Source organism: Lissotriton vulgaris, chromosome 3_2, assembly GCF_964263255.1.
Source record: "Lissotriton vulgaris chromosome 3_2, aLisVul1.2, whole genome shotgun sequence".
Taxonomy (NCBI): domain Eukaryota; kingdom Metazoa; phylum Chordata; class Amphibia; order Caudata; family Salamandridae; genus Lissotriton; species Lissotriton vulgaris.
The window spans coordinates 69,897,044-69,917,778 of NC_141690.1; the positions used below are offsets into that span (position 1 = coordinate 69,897,044).

Consider the following 20,735-nt stretch of genomic DNA (forward strand, 5'->3'; position numbering starts at 1 on the left):
TAGGTATAATAAAGGTAGGCCTTAAGGTTAGAACAAAAACTTGCATTACTTCATCAAGCCACTAAGTGGGCCCCCTTTGCCTATATGTAAATTAAAGTTAGGCTTTAAAGTTAGAACAGAGACTTGCATCATGTCTAAAAAGACTTTACAAATATGAACAAGGCCAATGAAAAAGTTAATGCCAAAACTCATATTACCAGTACTCTTAAATCCCAAACCAGTAAAAGTATGGAGGGAACATGTAACCAATTAGTGTATAATCGGTATAGGGGCAGCTTTAGAAAACATGAATGAAGAGAACCAGAGATAATAAACAAACAGAGGCCCTGTTGTGACAATCACCTCTCCGTCGGTACTCCGGTCCTAATTGAGCCTGTAACCGGAGGTGAGTGTCAAAGGCGACCGCACTCTCTTATATCGTCAGAAAGGCCTAATGTCGAGTTTCAGGTGTGACAGAGACTCGCCAGGAAAGCCCACCAGTACACAGGCGCCTGCACAGAAATGCAGTACGGCTGCGCCTGCGCATATAGAAAAATCTGCGAGGCCGCATTCAGTTCCTCAGCAGAATTCCCAAAGCATGCTACGATTGGAAAACCCCGGTTTAAACAATGTGTAATCTCACTGCTCGCCCCAACAGTGCTACTTACAAAAAACGGCAAAACAGAGATCTAATGTAGGAGGTTCAGAAACGCGCATGCTCTGCAAGTCATTTGCATCTTGGGAATTGTAGGCCCAGAAGGCCCCTCTGGACACTCTGTGGGGCTTACCTCCTGTGAAAGGACATTTTCCTTGCAGGAGTTGTGTGGCTTTGGCGCAGACGACTAATACAACTGAGATTGACATTGGGTCAACTAGACCCTGGGCTTTGACCAGTCATACGAATTGCAATAGCGATAATTTGATTTATCTAATCACTTCACCTTGCACACTTCGATATGTGGGCATGACCACACGGAGAGTTAAAACCCGTATTTTAGAACACAGAAGCACCATTAGGTGTAAGAAGGACTCAACAAAATTGACCAGTCACTTTCTTGCAGCCCATCACTCGCCGCAAAATTTGGAATGGACAGTGCTGGAAAGACCATTCATTCCAACACACTTCACTGAAATTTCTACTTACCTGTTCAGACTAGAGCATAGGTTGGTCCAAAAACTAAACAGTGATAGTACAGGTTTGAATGACAATCACGTGGTTCTCTCTATAGAAATTCAAGTCAGAGATGCAGTTTGGTGGATAAATAGCTTGGTATGAGGATATTTATACTGCCCCCTCTGTATTGTGTAGACGTTGCTCTCTTCTAACTTTGTGTTCCATTACACTTTTAAGGATTACTACATGTTCCTTGAGTGGCAAGGCGGTATGTCATTCAGTAAATCATGAGCTTGCTTTCACACCCCATGCAGACACCTAGAGAATTTAACTTTAATAACTGATATGTTTGACCGCTCCAAAATGATTTGATGTCTTTACACATATTTATAAATATAACAGGTTTTATGTCTAAGGGGCCACACTAAGTGGCTCGATGAATTAATGCAAGTCTTTGTTCTAACCTTAAGGCCTATCTTTAATATACCTATAGACAAAGGGGTTACACGTAGTGGCTCAATGAAGTGGACTCTGTCTAGTGAGTCTTATCACTAGGAGGGCCTCTTTACTGGTTTCCCTAAAAGATCTCAGTCTCCCATTGGGGTCCCTTGGTTTTAATTATGCTCTACAGTGCATGTCTATCCCAGCTCCTTAAACTGGTTATAAATACCCTTGGACTTTCATGATGGCACATGCTGTGTTAATGACACATTCACCGTTTTTTTCAGAGCGGTGCCCCCTTCCTGAGCTGTTGCCAGGTTGAGGTGGGGTCTCTTACCCAGCAGTTGCGGGTAAGGAAGTTTTATTTTCTTTATCTTCACAGAATCATTATTGTAATCACCTTGTTAAGCATTCCTAAGAATGTTTGTATAATAAAAACCTGAATTTTGGCTTTTTTCCTCACTGTAGGTAATTTCTCATGGAACAGATGAACTTGGAATAGCGTCTGTTTTCTGTATCATTTTTTTGTTCAAATCACTTGAGCACATAAGCAGCAGCATCGTTATAGGTCCTCACGAAAGCCCCGCCCACGAATGGGCATTAAGGCTGAAGCATGTTGACCATCATTTTCCACCACACTAATGCGGTTTAAATCCATACCGCTAATGTACTGTTTTTAATCCTAGCAATGGGTGTACTGGAATAAATAACAATGTTTATGCTCACTAGCTAGTTTTAGTCTCACTTTCCTCATAATAGTTATTTTTTTGCGCTGCGCCCTCGTTCACACTGATTCTCTTCATATGTGGATTTAGAATATCCTATTAGAGTAGGCACTTAAAACATCCCAGAGCTCCTCCCTCTCAGATAGGGGGTTGTAGCCCTCAAAGGAACTTTGAGACGAGAATCCCATATGATGAAGCGTGTCACCTCTGGTGAGTGAGGGTTTTCGTCCTTTAAAGGGAAGTGCCCACAGTTAGGTCTTCGAGCTATAGCCATTGGTTCTGTGTTGATTCTCTCAGTAACTATCTAGTAGTGGCTCGCCACACACATTTTCTTCACTATTTTTCGTGTAGACCCAAGGATTTCGTACTGTTTTGTTTGCAATTATTGGGGATATAATCCTTTGCTGGTCATTAATATTTCCCTAGGACCCTCCAGCTATGAACTTTTTTCTTTTTGGTAGTTACTCAACTAGGAGCAGCCATCCTCTTCATCATTAGTAGATGCAACCTTTCCACTGTCGACCAAAATTCCAGTCTGGAAGAAGCTTTCAAAGCACCAAAGAAAACCCTTGAGGAGTTATATCCTTAAAGTCACTAGAGACTTAGAGTGGGGACTTTCCAATTCTTTAATGCGGGTAGGGTGGGTGTGGGCTGCTTCTGCAGCTTTCCTCGCACACCTGCTACACGATGGGGGGTGACCCCATCTTTCTGGGGTCACCACAAGCTGAAAACAAGCCGTTTCCATTAACAAACGACCCCAGGCCCTGCACGGCATTTTGGGGCGCTCCTTGGGCATTTGCATAGGCTAGCAGTGGTTCTATCGGGGAGAGCCGCCCTGGATTCCTAGGCAGGTAAGCAGCCTCTCGCGCCACTTTTACTTTTTCATGGGGTGCCCGGTCACCTCATGGCCTCATGCCTCATTGGAGAGCCTCCTGCGGGCAAACATTGGTTTGCCCGGTAGAGAAATCCCAGACTGGATTTTCGTTGTCGCCTGAAATTCCCATCACCTCAGTGAAGCTCACGGAATGGCAACTATTTGATGATGCCTCCTTCCTTTCATGCTTGAACAGTGTGAAATCAGGGTCTCCCCGTGATCCTTTAACTGCCAAAATCCTGAAGATGTTAGATCCTAACTTGTATCAGGTATTTACAAAATTGTTAAATGCCTCTTTAAAGGAATCGCATGTACCCCAGGCAAGGAAACATGCAATGGTGGTGCCCCTTCTAAAAAAGGCTGGTGCGGATGCTTCTAATCCTTCTAACTTCAGGCCCATATCCCTGTTGCCCATCTTTTCGAAAATCCTGGAAAGGCACGTCAACACTCAACTGAACCATCTAGTGGAGAGTTCTGGTTTTTTACACTCATCCCAGTCCGGCTTCCGAGCTCACTACTCCACAGAGACAGTACTTCTCTGAGTTACGGAGAGTTTACGACACAGTATCGATCAAGGTGAAACATCTGCACTCATCCTGTTGGATTTGAGTGCCGCGTTCGATACCGTGTCTCATTCCATCCTTTTGAAATCTCTCCGCTCCCTGGGAGTAGCAGGCCCGGCTTTAGCCTGGATTGCCTCCTTTCTTAGTGGGCGTACCTTCCAGGTTTTCTCGGCCAAAGCTACATCTACAATCTGCCCATCGGCTTATGGTGTTCGCCAGGGGTCTATACTCAGCCCCTTACTGTTCAATATCTACGTAAGACCCCTTGCCACCATTGTGGAGGAAGCGGGGCTGACGCTATTCTCCTATGCCGATGACACCCAAATTGTCTTCTCTCTCAGGCAGAGATGAGAACAGCCCCTCTGCTTTAAAGCTCGGCCTGGTACGCGTGGCCGAGTGGATGCAGAAGAACTGTCTGAAATTAAACGGGGAGAAGACAGAGGTGGTGATATTGGACAAGAATAAAAATCTATGACCACTTCCACAACCAGCCACAGTGGTTCGCAACCTTGGTTTCCTTGTTGACGACAAGTTATCTATGAGGCAGCAGGCTACAAAGGTTGCTGCAATCTGCTTTTCCACCTTAAAATGGCTCCAGAAAATTTTATGGATGCTGCCCCTATCCACTCAGAGAACTGTTGTCCAGGCGTTGGTTGTTTCCCGCCTGGACTATGGTAATGTTCTCTATTTGGGAGCTGATGTTGAAACATTAGGATTCTTCAGGTAGTCCATAATGCGGCTGCCCTCCTGCTTCGGAAGGTCCCTAGGAGGACTTCAGCACCTTCTGCTCTGCGCGACTTACACTGGCTTAAAATCTCAAGCCGGATTAAATTTAAAGCTTTATGTTATCTGTTCAAGATTAGGCAGGGCACAGCCCCCAAATACCTACAGAACTTAGATGTAAATGTATAGGAATGTAAATGTATAGGAATTTATATAGCGCAAATCACCGAGCGGTTTCTAAGCGCTTGCTTAGGGAACCCGTCCTGGTATTCCCCTGTGAGATAACCCCGGCAGGGAATCCACAAGGTGAAAGCCAGGCATCCCGCCACGAGGGGCCGTTGTGGAGATTAAGCAAGCTATTGCCCAGAGTCGCAGAGTGTTAACCCGTGAATCGAGTATGCACTGGAGCGAGAATTGTCGAGTCCATGGACATTTTAGGACTGAAGACCCCGCCGAGCCGGGAATTGAACCCTGGTCCCGGGCTGACCTCTGCTTCCAGGTCTGCCTCCTCTAACCAGTGAGCCACACTTCTCCACACTTAGTTCAACCATATAGGACTCATAGAACCCTTAGATCTTTTGGGAATGAAGATTTCATTATCCCAAGATTCAAACTTGCTAGAATGGGTGGGCGGTCTTTCGCTTATCTAGGTCCCAAGATCTGGAATGCTTTACCAGTTGCTCTAAAATTGGAGAATAACTTGCTGCGGTTCCGGAAGGGACTTAAGACCTTGCTTTTTGAGTGATCTGCCCGTTGTCCTGGTCTGCTTGATATTACCTGATATTTCTTTCTTGAGTCTATCCCTAGCACCGGGAAACCCACTGCGGGTAGCTGTTGCGCGTTACTGAGCGTTACAAGTTAAATAAATAAATAAATACATTGGTGCTGTGGCCAGTCTTCTGGTGACATGGGGTAGTGCGACAACACTCCCTCCTCCTCTCTCCAGCCATGGGGGCCCAGAGATTGGGTCCTGGGCCCCGTCCAGCTTCACGAGGCGCAGCAGCGCTCCCTAACTTAATCTCCATCCGAACTCAGGGATGGGTCCCTGAGGACCCTTCACGGAGCCTGCAACGGTGAGCCTCAATTTAATTTGCTTCTTGGGGGCGCTCCCCGTCTTTACTGGATGCAGCCCCCGGGACCTGATCCTCCCTGGGGGACATTGGAGACTGGAGGCAGAGCCCCACGCGCTCAGCAATCAGTCTTCTCAAAGATCGCCTACCTTCTAGAGACCATATCTCTGGCGCCGGTGGGGTGATCTCAACGCTCTTCATCTCTTTTCGCTCGTGGTGGCCTGCCCTAGCCATCTGAAGCACTTTTCTCCACCCTCCTGGTCTCCAAGAGGTCGAGCTCGGCAGGGAGCTGGCTTCATTGCTCTCCTTATGGGCCTCTCTTCTCCTGGCGCAGAAGCCCAGCTTTTCCTACACAAGTCCTGGAGGCAATCGGAGGCAGAGGCCCTGGTCCTGGAGACAGAGGGCTCCTCTTTCCAATTCACCATGGCGTCAGCCGTCAACCTCCAGCCTCAGTGTCCCTCAGAGTACATCTCAGAGAGAGCTACTCTTTCTGCGCAAAAGCTTTAAAGGAGGTTTGGAGGGTGCTGGCAGGAATACACCTCTGGCCTATCCCGCAGTGCCACCTCACCTCTCTTCCCATGATCCCACCTTCTTGCACAGCCCTCTGGGATACCTCAGTATGGCGTTGTCAGGAGGTCCCATGCCACATGGTCTCTGCCCCATTTCCGCCACTCGCTGACATCACAGCCAGTGCCTGGTATTGGGTTAAAGCTTCTGATTAATGCCCGGCAGCTTCACCCCATTTCTCCCTCCTGGACAGAAGATCTCCGCCCTGGGGAATGTTTGCAGTGGAGGGCTAGACCTCTGATGGTACAGCTTAGGGAAAGGTAATTATTCCAGCCTGTCGGCTTTGGTTCTGAGCTGAGTCAGAGGACTATGGCATTTCTGGATGACCCATAAGCAGTTCAGAAATGCTGTTGGACACAGTAGAATGGTTCTTTTCACACAATTTACAGTGTACTTTCATGCATGTCTGAAGTTTGCCCCGTGAGGCCTCCTTTTCCATAGGAATAAATTGGAGTATTCCTACAGTGAAACAGTAACGTACACTGCCTATCTCTTGAATATGTACCCCTGCATTATAAGGACTACTCCATGTTACCACCCAACTCTGTATTTTCCCTTCTGTACCCGTCTATCCGTACACAGCTCCTAGACTGCGCATAACAGGAATCTCCCCCACGCATTCCTTACTTACATGGGTGCACATGCATATGCACACATGTCCACGTGTAACCAGCCCAGTGCCCTTACCCTGGCTGCATTGCAGCACCCTCATCTCAAGGCAGACACTGGTGCAAAACATGCACAGTTCATTTTACCCTGAGTTTACAGTGGGTGAGTCCCAGATTATGAGGTTCTTCCACAGTAAAAGGAAAAAAAAATCAGGTGCTCTAAAAAAAAAAAAAATCCAGATGGCTCAGACAGTCAGAACCCCTTTCTCACAACCATATATTCACATTTTGTTCTTCAGTTGTATATTTTGAAAAACCCGATTTGCAGTAACAAACAAGAATGTAAATGTTGACCAATGTTTTATCAGTATATTGTTCTCAGCATTCTAAGTTTAGCAGAATTCTTACTTTATTCACTGAAGATGTTTGTCCATTTATCAACATTTTGTGTATGCAGGACGGCTACCATTGCCTTGCTAACTTATTAGGGGCAACAATTTCTGACACATGATTTATTTTCCTTTTAGGCTAACCTTGCACAGCTATTAATTGAGACTCGGGAACGAAACAAGCGTCTTGTCGAAGAAATAAAAGAACTTCAGCAGAGATTGGCCGAAGTACAAGGTGACAATAAGGTATGTTCATTATTCATTTTATCCAGCAGTTTAATGCCGCGTATCTACACCCGAAAGGATTATGGCGCTTCACTGAGTACTCAAAAGCTCATATTTTGCAATAAACACGGAATAAGCAAGTTGATACCCAGAAATGAGGTGCATAGTAGCATTGGGGTGTCAGTGGATGGTCTTTGAGGAGTAGTTAATAGATGTATTCACTTCGTACCAAGGTATGTACTAATGTCCTGCTCAACCACCTCACAGACTACATGATCCCAGTGCCTACTGGAAAACGGAGACCAAAACAACACTGGAAGCATCTACAGCAAGCACCAGGTAAAGTGATGTGTTGATGCACTGAAATGGCAGTTCAGAAGAAGAAAGAAAGGAAGGACCGCTTAGGAAAGAGTAGTAAAATGAAGCCATATTAGTTTTGGGGTGACTTGAGCAAAAGAAAATATAATAACGGACTATCCTAACTAGTAAGTAAAAGACTACATTTTACAAGAATAACTTCTCTGGAATCAATTGTTCCAAACCCTGCACAGCAAACAGTTATGTTCCCCATAAAAGCCTTCTTACTTATTGCATTGCTTGAACGTGCCCCCTCCCCCCCCCCCCCCCCCCCCCCGGGTCAAAGCGTCTGTCTGTTCAACTGTTGAAAAGCATGAGTTCTGTAAGTGACAGCTGGCGTCGCGGTGCCACGGAATATTTTTTATGAAGTTTACGACCGCCTCAGCCGAACCACCTACAGCGCAGTGGAGGTAACCCTTGGCTGGTCATTGCATGCATACTAACAAGACCTGTAGTGTAGGGGTTCTCATCAAGGCGCTATGATTGATTGTGGGTGAAAATACAAATGTAGGGAGTAAGAGCGTGTACCGGTGCTGACTCTGTCTGAGCAAATATGATACATGGTATTTTGGGAATTAATTCAAGGTGATTGTTGGTCGGCAGGGGGAGATGCTGTTGGGGGTTTCCTCTTTGGATCCCATGCATGGTCTAGGGGGTGATTATGCACAGTGTCCAGCCGGGTTTGTGCATTGTCTGGAAGGGCCAGGGCTTTTAATTTGGTTGTCAGCGTAGGATGTCTGGGAAAGGCCTTTGCAGGGGATAAAACAGCCCACACAATAAGTCTGGAGGCGCCAGGATATGGTATCTGGGGTTGTAGGTGCAGGGTGTCTGGACTGTTAATGTAGGGTGTTTGGGGAACGCCTGTGCAGTGGATGGGGCAGCCCGTGCAGGTTGTCTGGGCTGTTAATGCAAGGCGCCTGGACTCTGGCACAAGACTTTCTCTGAGGGGTGTAACGTTAAACGACAGTGGATATGCATCCGGGGACCGTGGCCAACTTTCAGGTAAAGCTTGGGGTCACTCTGACCCGGCTTTGGGCTCGCTCGCTGCAGTACAGTAAGACGATTATTTTACACCCTGCCACTTTCAAATGTCACCAGCCGCCGCTGCCCAGGACCACAGGTTGGGAACCACTGAACTATGTCATGTACACATTGTAGTGTAGTTCCTAGTTTCCCACTAGGCCCTGCGCATTGGAATAACATAAACAGTAGTATCGACGTGGAACTGGCTATATTCCAGGCCTCCACTGACTATGCTAAACTTAATTGGGTTGTGTTACCAACTAGCTCAGAGGTCACTGGAAACTTTCTTCTCTGCATAGGAAGTGATCAGCTTCCTTGGCACAGACAAGAAGGGATTCAGCTTTCCAACAACCGTGCAACATGACAACTTTGCTCCTCAGATCAAGAGTCGATCTCTAGGGTCGTGTGAAACAATAGACATAGATTTCACTCAGTCAGTCTAGTGCAGTTTACTTTCACGGTATGTAGAGAATAGAGAGACGGGCGTGTATCAATAAAGGTTAACATTTATTGAACAGTCTTTCTTCTCATACAAGAGAAATGTATTGCCACAATTGCAATAACTGTTATTATAAAAAGTACGTACAGTAAGATAAGTATTGCGAAATAGAACTGTAAAAGCATTGATATGGTTTCTTAGCCATACAATGGTTTAAAAGTAATAAAACATATATACAGTCATATATACATTAGGCTAACATACTCAACTGGTGCTTCTAACTAAGCCTACCCCAGTGTGCCTGACCTAAGCCTAACACGTGAGAAGGGGAGTAAGTAAGTAGCTTAAGTTAAGTTGGTTTTGCCAAGGTTTGTTTCAAGAATTCTCGTCTAAGGGTTTAGTCAACACCATACCTCTGAATAGAATGATGGAGGATTGGTATCTCCTTCAGGGGTCTCTCTCGATATCCCAGTCACCTGCGAGGGTAAACTGGAAGCGCCGGGACTGGATTTCTCTGCACGAGAAAGGCAGCGGCTTCTCTCAGCGCGTCGAGGAAGGAGGGGTGACAGCGTCCGCGGGCAGCTGGGCTGGATGTCTTCGCAGAGGACGGCTGCACAGCTCCTCAAGCGTACTGCACCATAGGTCGCGCTGTAGCGGCGATAATGGTAATCAGTAGCTTCACCACCACAGGATAGCAGGCTGCAGCGACAGAGTGCTAGTTTTTACCAACACGGGGTCATGCAGGCAGCTGGCATCAGCAACATGTTCGCTCATTGCTTAAGGCAACGTTGGTAATATTTATACCTGACAGGTGCCGGGTTTGACGCAAGTTTGCTGGACATAAGACGTCAATTAAAGATGTCACTAGGAAGTGATAGTTATCAGTTGCTCATTAGAGTTCCATTACTAATCAAAACATAGCAAGCGGGGATTTCCAGGTTTGCTAAGTTTTTATCTTGTTGAAGAACTCGGAGTGTTATCTAGGAATATCAGATAGTGACTACTGCTCTGTCATTGCACTAATTGGTCGCAAAGGAAGTAGCAGAGAGTCATGCTGGAATGTGGCTCTGTGGCTCTGCTCGTGTGAGGCCAGAGATGACTTTACAGAAAATCGTACTTGAACGGTTATGCCAATATAGGGAAGAAGGGGCTTTATAGCCGAATAGGGGCATAAGGTCACAGTATCGATCAGGAACCTAGATAAGCACATGACACCCACTCCACGAATTCATGTCCATCAAAATTACTAAAACTAAGCAATTAGATGCATGTGTAACATTGTGTAACATAGCCCACCCCAAAATACATAAATGCATTCGAAATAGGCGTACTTGCAATACATGGAATTTAGGTACTGTACGTAGTTTTAAAAGCATAGTAAACATTCAAAAATTATTGCATATGAAATCAATGAACGATTATGCATAAAGAATTACACATGAAGTATCTCTGACAGAAGAAATGCGAGATAAATCATCACATAAAAATGCATTGTAATAATATGTGTGCTAGAGGCTGGTGTTATGTTGTTATGTCTCTAGATGTGTTTTTTAGAAATAGAAGTGTGAAGCTTCTGTTCTCTAAGAATAGTTTTTACGTTAAGCAAAGAATTGTTCGTGCCAAAAGGAGAGGGTCAATATTAAAAAATTGTCCAATTCAAAGAAAAAATCAGTTTACCAAAGCTCCTGGCAGTTTTATGTTGATCAAAACTGAAGGCCGAATTCAGAGTTCATGGGAACGCTGTGTGTCGGAAAGCTTTTCAAAAGTTATTGTTTCTCTGTGGGTGAGAACATCATATCAGACAGGCTCGCAAAGAATTGGTCTACAAAATCAGGTGATAGTTCAACCAAATTAGATAGCGCTGTAACTTGGCAGGTGTGAGAATGATTGCTGTCATCGAAGACAGGATCAGCAATGCTCACAGAACGTTGTACCTGGATGATGTTGCTTTTGTCACTCGCTCCACTGTTACCACTTGGCTGTAGTACAGGAGTCTCCACGAATGCCGTCATCAGGATTGGTAGCCGCTGGGGACAACACAATGCGTGAGCCGTTATTGGACTTAGCAAAGTATCGACGTCCATTGGTACTGCTGATGGAAGTGAAAGACAGATGTCCAACACGCATTCCTCGCCGCAAAGCATACACCGTAGCACAGGTAAAATGCAATTTTGCCATATTGGTCTGAATGAAAGGAACCAGGTCATGTTTAGATCTCTCAGCCTGGCCAATCCGAGGACGTTAGTTATCCTGTCCCTGTAGCGCATTGCTAGGATTGTTTCTTCCATTCCCATGGGAGCTATGTCTGAGCCGAGGCTTGCCATAACGTAGCAGAAGGGTCAAAAATAGAATCCCTGCGATGAGTCCAAAAAATAGTGGAATACCACCAAAGATGGAGTGCACAAAATTAGGAAAGATTCCCAAAATTGCCTGGAAGGGTGTTAGCAGTCCCGTAAAGACTGTCTTAAATATGCCTGGGATGCTTGTAGCACTAGACATGTTAAGGAGTTGGTCGAGTATTTGTACGAAATGCACGGGGCAATTTGTTGAAAAAAGGTCATGGACCTCAGTAGCCGTCCTTGCGACTAGAAGATCATACGTCTCTTTAGATGACGTTATAGGCACTGTTGTCTGTAAAAGCACAGATTTCATTTTGCTTAATGTATCAATTCGTATAGAATAGAGATTCAGACGAGGCCAGAGGGGAGTCACTAAGTCTGGAGGCCCGCTCGGGAACAATGCTTGCATGCAACATTTGACCATGGACGTTACTTGTATTAGATAACTTTTTCCGGGCGCGAGGCCACAGCACCTGTGATCCGTTCTTAGAATGTAACTCCCGTTTGCGAGTTGCATAAAGAAGGGCTCTATCTGAGTTGCAGGTGTGACTAGCTGGTGGCATGAAAGGTTGTTTGAATTGCCATCACATGCTCCGTGTAAATTAATACCCTGACACAAAAGTATACCGCTTAGTGAGTGTTTACAATTTTCACCACTAAGAAATACATTTTTGTCGCTGTCACTATAGCAAGAATGAGTGTATGGTAATTTCCATTCGGATTTAACATATCCCTTACCCAATTGTTCATATTGGCCAGCAGGTATGTACTCAAGGCACTTTTTAAAGCGGAAAGTTGTTATTGGAATTGTGATAATTCCGTGTATTATCCATTCAATGACAGGGCTCTCTGACATTGTCAATGATAATCTCTCGAGTTTCTCGATGCTCAAGATTGTATAGTCTGCTCCTTTCTGTGCCAAACTGATCTGTTTATCAGTAAGGTTAAAAATGGAAAATAATGACGTTGTGTTTATCAGACGCCAAGGCACATAGCCTGAACGAAGATTTTGCAGCGTCCAGCCTAATTCTATAATAGAGCGTAATTGAGACTGGCCATGTTGTAACATTAGCAAATCTCTGTCTATCACATCAAAGGCAGAGGATACAATATTGTCCAAAGAATATATTCTGGAAGACAGAGTCATTAACCCATTGTCTACTACAGAAAGTGATTTTTCCAAATTAATACGATCAATTTCTCGTATCTTTTCAGCAGTTTCAATTTGCTTTACTTTCCAAGCCTCGTTGTAAGCAGCATAGATACTGGTCGCTATGAAACGCTTTTGACGCTGTTTGCGTGGTCCAAGAATGAAATCGCACAAATCAGCACCATCTTTTAATAAAGACAAGTGTTGCTTAATTTCAGCCAGTGTGGATGTAGTTAGCCATTCTAGGCAGAGTTTCCCTACACTGTATGTTGTTATAATCCCTGGATGTTGTCTCTGGGAGTATCTAGGGTCTAATCTGGTCATTTTTAACCCCTGTGTTTTATTCAGGAATCTATCTTGACAGTTATTTGTGTCTGTTGGCCAGATTAACCACTTTTTCCAATCAGGATGTGTTCTGTTGAAATGTAAAATTTGTGACACGTCTAACTCAATATCTGTGGTTGCATTTTCAGGTATTGGCTTTGGTATAGACGGTGTTTTAAGGTCTTTGATCTTAGCTAGGCCAAGACAAGATGTTTGGTGTATTGTGTCATTTAAAAACAACATTTGTTCTGGTATCATGCAGGTTCTAAATAGTGCTTCAATGCCTTGCACCTGCCAATCTTTTGTACCCCAAATTGTTTTCGTTTCAATATTATTTTTCCAATAATCAAAACCAAATGTCATCATTTTGTCATAAAATGCTTCTGAATATATCAATTTAGAATTTGTCAGCATTGTTTTCATTCCTGTTTTATCTAACAGTTTGTAATAAAACGTTTCTGCATCACTGGTGTTCAACCCTGAGAAGTATTTGAATTTCTCAAAAAATGCTTTCGAACTGCTTTTAGGTGGTGTAGAACAATGTTCCCATTGATTATACATAAAAACATTTCTAGGCTGTGCAGATTTATGCAAGTAATGATCCCCATAGTAGGTGTAACAGAATAACTGCTCATAACTAGATGAACCTTGTAAATAATCATGATCTGTGAATCTAGCTGACATTACTAAATCAGACATCTTACTGTTAAAGTCCCAATCATCAGAGAATGTACTAGGTGTCACAAAGTCACTTAAGGAAACCTTTAGTTGATGAGGATACTTCAGGATTTCGACCGGACCATAGATCTCATAGTCTGTTTTCTCCCATACTACCCCACCAGGTATTGGAATTGCTGTGACATTTACTGTTGACAGTTCTCTTTTCTTCACGTCGGATGATCTGTGTGGTTTCAGGACTAGGTTGATGTTCTGACTTGCTGTGTCCATTGTAATATATTTTCCTTCAATGAATTTTCCCAAACACAGTACCATGATGAGCCAAAGCAGGAGGAAAAATACACCTAGACCGAACCAGAACCCTAGCCAAGGGGAAATGAGGTAGATTTCCTTCAGTTGATGAAAGAGTTCCGTTGCTTTTTCTTTAAAAGACTTTTTTGTTTCTGGCATCACTTCCGGGTCGTTTAAATCTTCAGAGAAGTTGTCGAAGTTGATGAAATAACCAGAGGCAGTTCTGTCAATTGATTGGATTGTTTTTTCAATCTGTCTCTCGGTAGCACTTTCTGATGCCACATTAGTGTAGACTGGTGTTGTTTCTTGACGAACCGTTTCAATCTGTGTTTCAAGAGGCACGAGTTCCATGGCATTATTGCATAGTCCTTCATTGTGCACTGCAGGCTGATCGAATGTGATGAGTCTTTCAGTTTGAACCTCTTGGATTGTTGCAAGTTTGGGTATTCTGTTGTTTCTTGGGAGTCCACTGGGCCTACTGTTGATTATAGGCCACATGCTTGTGGTTTTACCAGATCGATGGACACGACTCTGTTCTCCTTTTTACCAGCAAGGGGCGGTAGCACAACTGATCTTGTTCCGGTGACTGCTAAGACAGGTACTGCTTTTCTGTAAGAAGGCCCAAATTCCTTCTTAACCGCGATCTTTTCTCTGACTAGATCCCCAATCTTTGGAATCCAGACAGGCCTTGCTGGGGCTGTTGCGGGTGGTGCCTCGTCAGTGGTACTTGGCTGTTGCTTTAACTTTATGTTGCTTAATGATTTTCTTGTTTCATTCAGTTCCTGTAAAACAGCCAAACGGTCTTTTACTTCAAACTGCGTTGTTTCTTTTTGTACCACTGACATCTGACTATCGAGGTCCTGAACGTTCATTCTTATTCCGAACAATAGTTCGTATGGGCTGAAACCTTTTAGAGAATTTCTTGGCATGTTGTTAAGACTAGTCTGGACACTTATTAAATGTTTGACCCACCCCGCGCCTGAACCTAATACCTTCGCTGTTATAGATTGCTTTATGTCACGGTTTTTTCTTTCTACCACACTATTCCCTTCGGGATGCGACGGACAAGAATACCGCAACCCAATTCCCATGCTGGCCATGGCCTCCCTATAAGCCCGAGAGCTGAAGGCAGGACCCTGGTCAGAATGGAACGTGGTAATTGCGTATGTGCCGATATGGACTCGCTAATCTTTTATAGCAGTTCTAGGCGTCAGCCGAGTGCTGGTGGCCTCATTTTTTAAGTGCATTTCGTCTTAAACGTTGTACACTGGGACGCGCTTCTCTTCTTTGATTGCGCAGATAGACCGCCTTATGCTGTCTAGAAGGGATCCTGAAACTACACTGGCCTGTTCATTACTGCGATCTCTGTTGCAGTCTTCACAATTTTGAGCAAAACATTGAATATCTATACTCATTCCTGGCCACCAGTACTCTGATTGCAATTCTTTCAGAGAAGCTTTGATTGTTTGGTGTTTCAGACCCAACCCCATGTGTGCTTCCAGTAGGAGGAAGCCCCTCCTGCTCCTGTTTGGAATTACTCTATCCCCCACTCCAGGGATTCGAGCAAAAGGAACGGAGTTTGCATCGATTATGTATGCATAATTGAGTGGATAGTTTACGGGTAGTGCTGCACAGTCGCCTTTTACGGTCGTTTTTACTGCTAGCATAGTTTCCCCGTCTATATACTTATCTGTACGCTTTTTTGTGGCTACGGAAGCCGGTTTAGTTGCTTCCGTGGTGGCTGTATTAGCCAATGAATTCCCTGCAACGTGAACGCCATCACGTTGAAGACTCTGTGCGTGAATCACGTGAGTCTTTTGTAGTTCTTTGTGTAAAAGAGCTACTTGTTCCCAAAGCAATTTATGCTTTATTGTGGCACCTGTGTCATCTTTGTAGTCGTTTTCGATCCAACTCTGCAGTTTGTTGTTGTAAGAATTGACGCAAAAATGAGAATCGCACACGATAAGTGTGGGGAATTCGCGTTCTGCATTTTCGAGCGCCATCTTTAAAGATCTGATTTCAGTTCTCTGAACCGAACAGTTTCTTACAGATTCAGTTTTTGTTACTTTCGGTCTGAATTTACCGCACAGCCAACGACCTTTAATAATCGCACATGCTGCATCGTAGGATTTTCTCTCTACGTTGAAATGCTGTACAAAGCTATCTGTATAGATTATACATGCGTATTGTGGGAGAGGCAGGATTTCGATTGGCAGAGGATATTCTTCTTCATATTCTAAATCATTCAGTTCTTCGTATTGCGGGGCGAAATAGTATTTCACGTCTTCCGCTCCTAGAGAATCTATGCATTGTATCCATTTTGGATCCAGTGACACTGTAGGCAGGTTTACTGGGCTGAATAGCGCTTCGAAGGCGGATTCCGCTGTAAGGATATTAATCCGTTTGCCGTGTGCTAGTTCTCTTTCATTTGCTAATGCGATTTGCACTGCGTTCACAGTTTTTTCTGTGCGACTGAATGTTTTTTCTGCTTGTGTGTACAAGTGAGACTTAATTGAAATTGGTACCTTTTCTCCCTCATTAGAGGTTAGGTACGTGAATCCGCATCTTCCTGGGATGACTCGGATTACAAGATCGATCGTGTTGTCACGTGTATCTAATTTTGTTTTTGCTAACATGTCTGTTTGCAGTGATCTCAAAATTTCTGTGTGTTTTTGAGTCCAATTGATTTGTTTTAAATCAGGTTTAATTAGTTCGTAGAGAGGTTTAACCCTCTCTGCGTAATTTAGGATGTAAGTTCTTCCGAAATTCAGAAAACCTAGTATGGATTGTAAATTCTTCAGCGTTTTTGGAGCTTGGAGTACAGCGCACTTCTCTAAGAAGTTGTCCGCTAGGCTTTTTCCTTCACTTGATAATTCGTACCCTAAAAACAGTACTGTCAGATGGGCAATTCGAGACTTTTTAAAGTTGAATTTGTAACCCTCTGCTGCGAACCCAAGTATAATGGTGTTCACTCTTTTCAAGTGAGTATCCAAGTCGTCGTCTGTGAGATAAATATCATCTACGTAAGATAATGCTTCATCATCATAGATTTGTAGTAACTCTGTTACCCTAGCTGAGAATAGTCCTGGGCTGTTCTTGAACCCCTGTGGGAGTCGACAGAATTTTTTCTGTGACCCAAATGCGGAGAAAGCGGTCAAGTATCTGCTTTCTGGTGCAATGTTTTGACAAAAGAAACCATTAGAAATGTCTAATGTTGTTTTATATTTTTTCCTAACTATGTTATTCATTAGGGCTGCACTATGCGAGTTTTGTACTGCAAAAGTTTTGCAACATGTATTAAGGTGTCTGTAGTCCAAAACTAGACGATATGAATTGTCTGGCTTGGAGACAGGAAACAAAGGATTGTTCATTTGAGAGGTGCATGTTTCAATCACCCCCTGGTACTCAAGTTGATCTAAGATCTCCCTGACCTGTTTTTTAGCTTCTTGCTTTATGGGATACTGCAGTTGGGCAGTTGGTTCACTTTTTAGTTGGATTTTGTGAGGAGGTGAATCCTCATCCCATCCTACATGATTTTTATACAATGCAGGTGCCTGGGCTACAGCCCATTTCCTTGCATATGTGTATTTTTTGTGAATCGGTATGTGATTCGAGAAGGCAGGCATAATCACTTCTTCGCCACGAGGGCACTCCCTGACAAACTCCGGGGGCCAATCTTTTTCAGCTAACAGAATATCATAGCCTTTTGAGAGCTTATCCCAAAATAGACCCTTAATTTTCCTAGTCTTATCACCCTCTATACGCAATGTTATTTCGTATATTTTATGGGGCTCGCTAAGCCTGGCGTCGGCAGTTTCAACCTGAATGAATTCATTCGTGTCCACTGTCTCCAGATGACTCATCAAGATCTTGCGCGCTATACTGATTTCTGCTGCACTGTCCAACATTGTCAATGCCCACTCCCCGTTTTTCAACTGTGTCCTCAGTATTCTCGGCATGGTTGATTACTCTAATACTGGCTACCTTCTTTTTAGGAAATTGAGATTTCTTATTTTGAGCAGGTTCCTTGTCTTTGGACTTGGTGTGCTCTCCTGGGTCTGACCGTCCTCTTCTTTCCGAATTCTGTGGAAAAGATCGAGAGGGACGTGTATCAATACTTTGATATCTATCAGGTTTTTTTATATTATCCCTATTTCTAAGGTTATATCTTTTCTCAGAGGGCTCCCGTTGGGGAGACTGGCGTTCTCGAGTCGGAGTTCTTTCCCTCCGTCGAGGAGACCTTCCTCTGGACTGGAAAACTTTTTCCTTGGGAGTGGATTGTTTATTTCCATCCCAGCTCTTTTTAGGAGTGTTTGAATTATTTTTAATAAATAATTTTTCTGGATTTTCGAGCAGTTGGGGCTTAACTGGTTTCCCACCCAAGCTGTCTCTACCTAATTCTTCATAGCATTTTTCTATGATTTTTGCAAGCTCAACAGGATCTTTTATATCTGTTTCCCTCAACTTCTGGCGAATCGCCACAGATGCTGCTTCTCCCTTTACATTGGCTAATAATATAGCCGTGACCTGCTTGAAGTCTTTCAGTAATTTCATACCTAGATTTAAAGCTGGTTCTGGACCGAATTCATTTTGAATCTGTTTTAGCACGTCTGGTATTACCGCCATAGACGGAACACCGTGTGTTTTTGTGTAAATGGAAGCAAAGACTGTACCCCAAGTGTCACAGTCCTCCACGCGTGGTGCGATTCCCATAGGAAGGCAGATGGTCAAGATTCTGTGTTTCTCAATAGGGGTAGTATCAGGAAATACTGCCTCTATTTGAGTGATTTTCTGGGCTAACCAGAAAGGAATTTGTTCCCGTTTTACGGGTGTTTTACCAAGACATGACTGTATGTTCTGTGGTGTAATTTTATTTGTGTTCCCCTGATGAGGGGTCAGCTGGTGTGAATTAACAGCTGGCTGGACTGTTGCAGTCCGTATTACATATTGAACTAATTGCCTATGTATTTTTATTAATGTGTTTAGCTGTACTAACAGCTCTTCTCTAGACATTTTTGCAATGTCAGGATGTGGTGTGTAGCTGGCTAGAACCGGCCACGTGGCTCCTGGTCTACCTAGTGGACCGAGCCTGGTTATGTGATCATTGTGTTTTAGGGCGCCATTAAACCAGAGCAGGTGCTCTTGAAATTTAAGTGGGATTTCAACCTCCTCGAAAGGAGCGTACTCTCCCGGAGGTTCCTCTATTTTGTAATAGTGAAACTCTTGTGTTATAGCGTTTACCGCTGGAAAGTTTATCCATGAATAGAATACCTCTGTCTGCCGATACTCGTGAGCCTCTATCACGAAAATTACTGTACCACCTTGAGGTGGCAGTCCGTTTTCTATAAGTTTTAAAGTTATAGATCTTCTTAACTGGACCGGGATGATAATAGCATCCGGGTCTGCCTGTAGGAGACTCGTGTCTTCCTCTATTAGTATGGAAGCCAGTCTAACTGCTTCTTCATTGTCTGGCATTTTAAAAATGCAGTTTTTGCAGAGTAGGTCTCCAAGGAGACAAAGATTAGATGCACAATATTTTGGAACACTGTATCCTTCAACGTTGAATAAACCAGAGCTTTACATAGGAATCTCTTCCTACTAAGGTCGGGCGGATTTTAACCTTTCACCCACTCCAGACGTCTATTGGAGTATTTACGGGAGAAAGGGGTGTGAAATATGCACGACTGAGTTACTCTACAAGTCTTGCGTTAGTTTATCGCCTTACCAAACGTTAGGGCGCCATGTAGTGTAGTTCCTAGTTTCCCACTAGGCCCTGCGCATTGGAATAACATAAACAGTAGTATCGACGTGGAACTGGCTATATTCCAGGCCTCCACTGACTATGCTAAACTTAATTGGGTTGTGTTACCAACTAGCTCAGAGGTCACTGGAAACTTTCTTCTCTGCATAGGAAGTGATCAGCTTCCTTGGCACAGACAAGAAGGGATTCAGCTTTCCAACAACCGTGCAACATGACAACTTTGCTCCTCAGATCAAGAGTCGATCTCTAGGGTCGTGTGAAACAATAGACATAGATTTCACTCAGTCAGTCTAGTGCAGTTTACTTTCACGGTATGTAGAGAATAGAGAGACGGGCGTGTATCAATAAAGGTTAACATTTATTGAACAGTCTTTCTTCTCATACAAGAGAAATGTATTGCCACAATTGCAATAACTGTTATTATAAAAAGTACGTACAGTAAGATAAGTATTGCGAAATAGAACTGTAAAAGCATTGATATGGTTTCTTAGCCATACAATGGTTTAAAAGTAATAAAACATATATACAGTCATATATACATTAGGCTAACATACTCAACTGGTGCTTCTAACTAAGCCTACCCCAGTGTGCCTGACCTAAGCCTAACACGTGAGAAGGGGAGTAAGTAAGTAGCTTAAGTTAAGTTGGTTTTGCCAAGGTTTGTTTCAAGAATTCTCGTCTAAGGGTTTAGTCAACACCATACCTCTGAATAGAATGATGGAGGATTGGTATCTCCTTCAGGGGTCTCTCTCGATATCCCAGTCACCTGCGAGGGTAAACTGGAAGCGCCGGGACTGGATTTCTCTGCACGAGAAAGGCAGCGGCTTCTCTCAGCGCGTCGAGGAAGGAGGGGTGACAGCGTCCGCGGGCAGCTGGGCTGGATGTCTTCGCAGAGGACGGCTGCACGGCTCCTCAAGCGTACTGCACCATAGGTCGCGCTGTAGCGGCGATAATGGTAATCAGTAGCTTCACCACCACAGGATAGCAGGCTGCAGCGACAGAGTGCTAGTTTTTACCAACACGGGGTCATGCAGGCAGCTGGCATCAGCAACATGTTCGCTCATTGCTTAAGGCAACGTTGGTAATATTTATACA

General features: G+C 44.0%; 1 protein-coding gene across 5 annotated transcripts in view; it reads left to right on the top strand.

The window, feature by feature from the left end:
• The window catches only part of CCDC149 (coiled-coil domain containing 149), a 441,302-nt gene that overhangs the window by 185,955 nt on the left and 234,612 nt on the right, over positions 1 to 20,735 (top strand). For 3 of the 5 annotated variants that reach the window (XM_086964019.1, XM_086964021.1, XM_086964020.1), the window contains one exon: positions 7,192 to 7,299. In XM_086964019.1, the coding sequence (XP_086820145.1) occupies positions 7,192 to 7,299 (108 nt within the window). Of the gene's footprint in view, positions 1 to 1,821; positions 1,885 to 7,191; positions 7,300 to 20,735 lie in introns of all 5 variants that reach the window. The other 2 variants (XM_086964017.1, XM_086964018.1) reach the window with 1 other exon arrangement.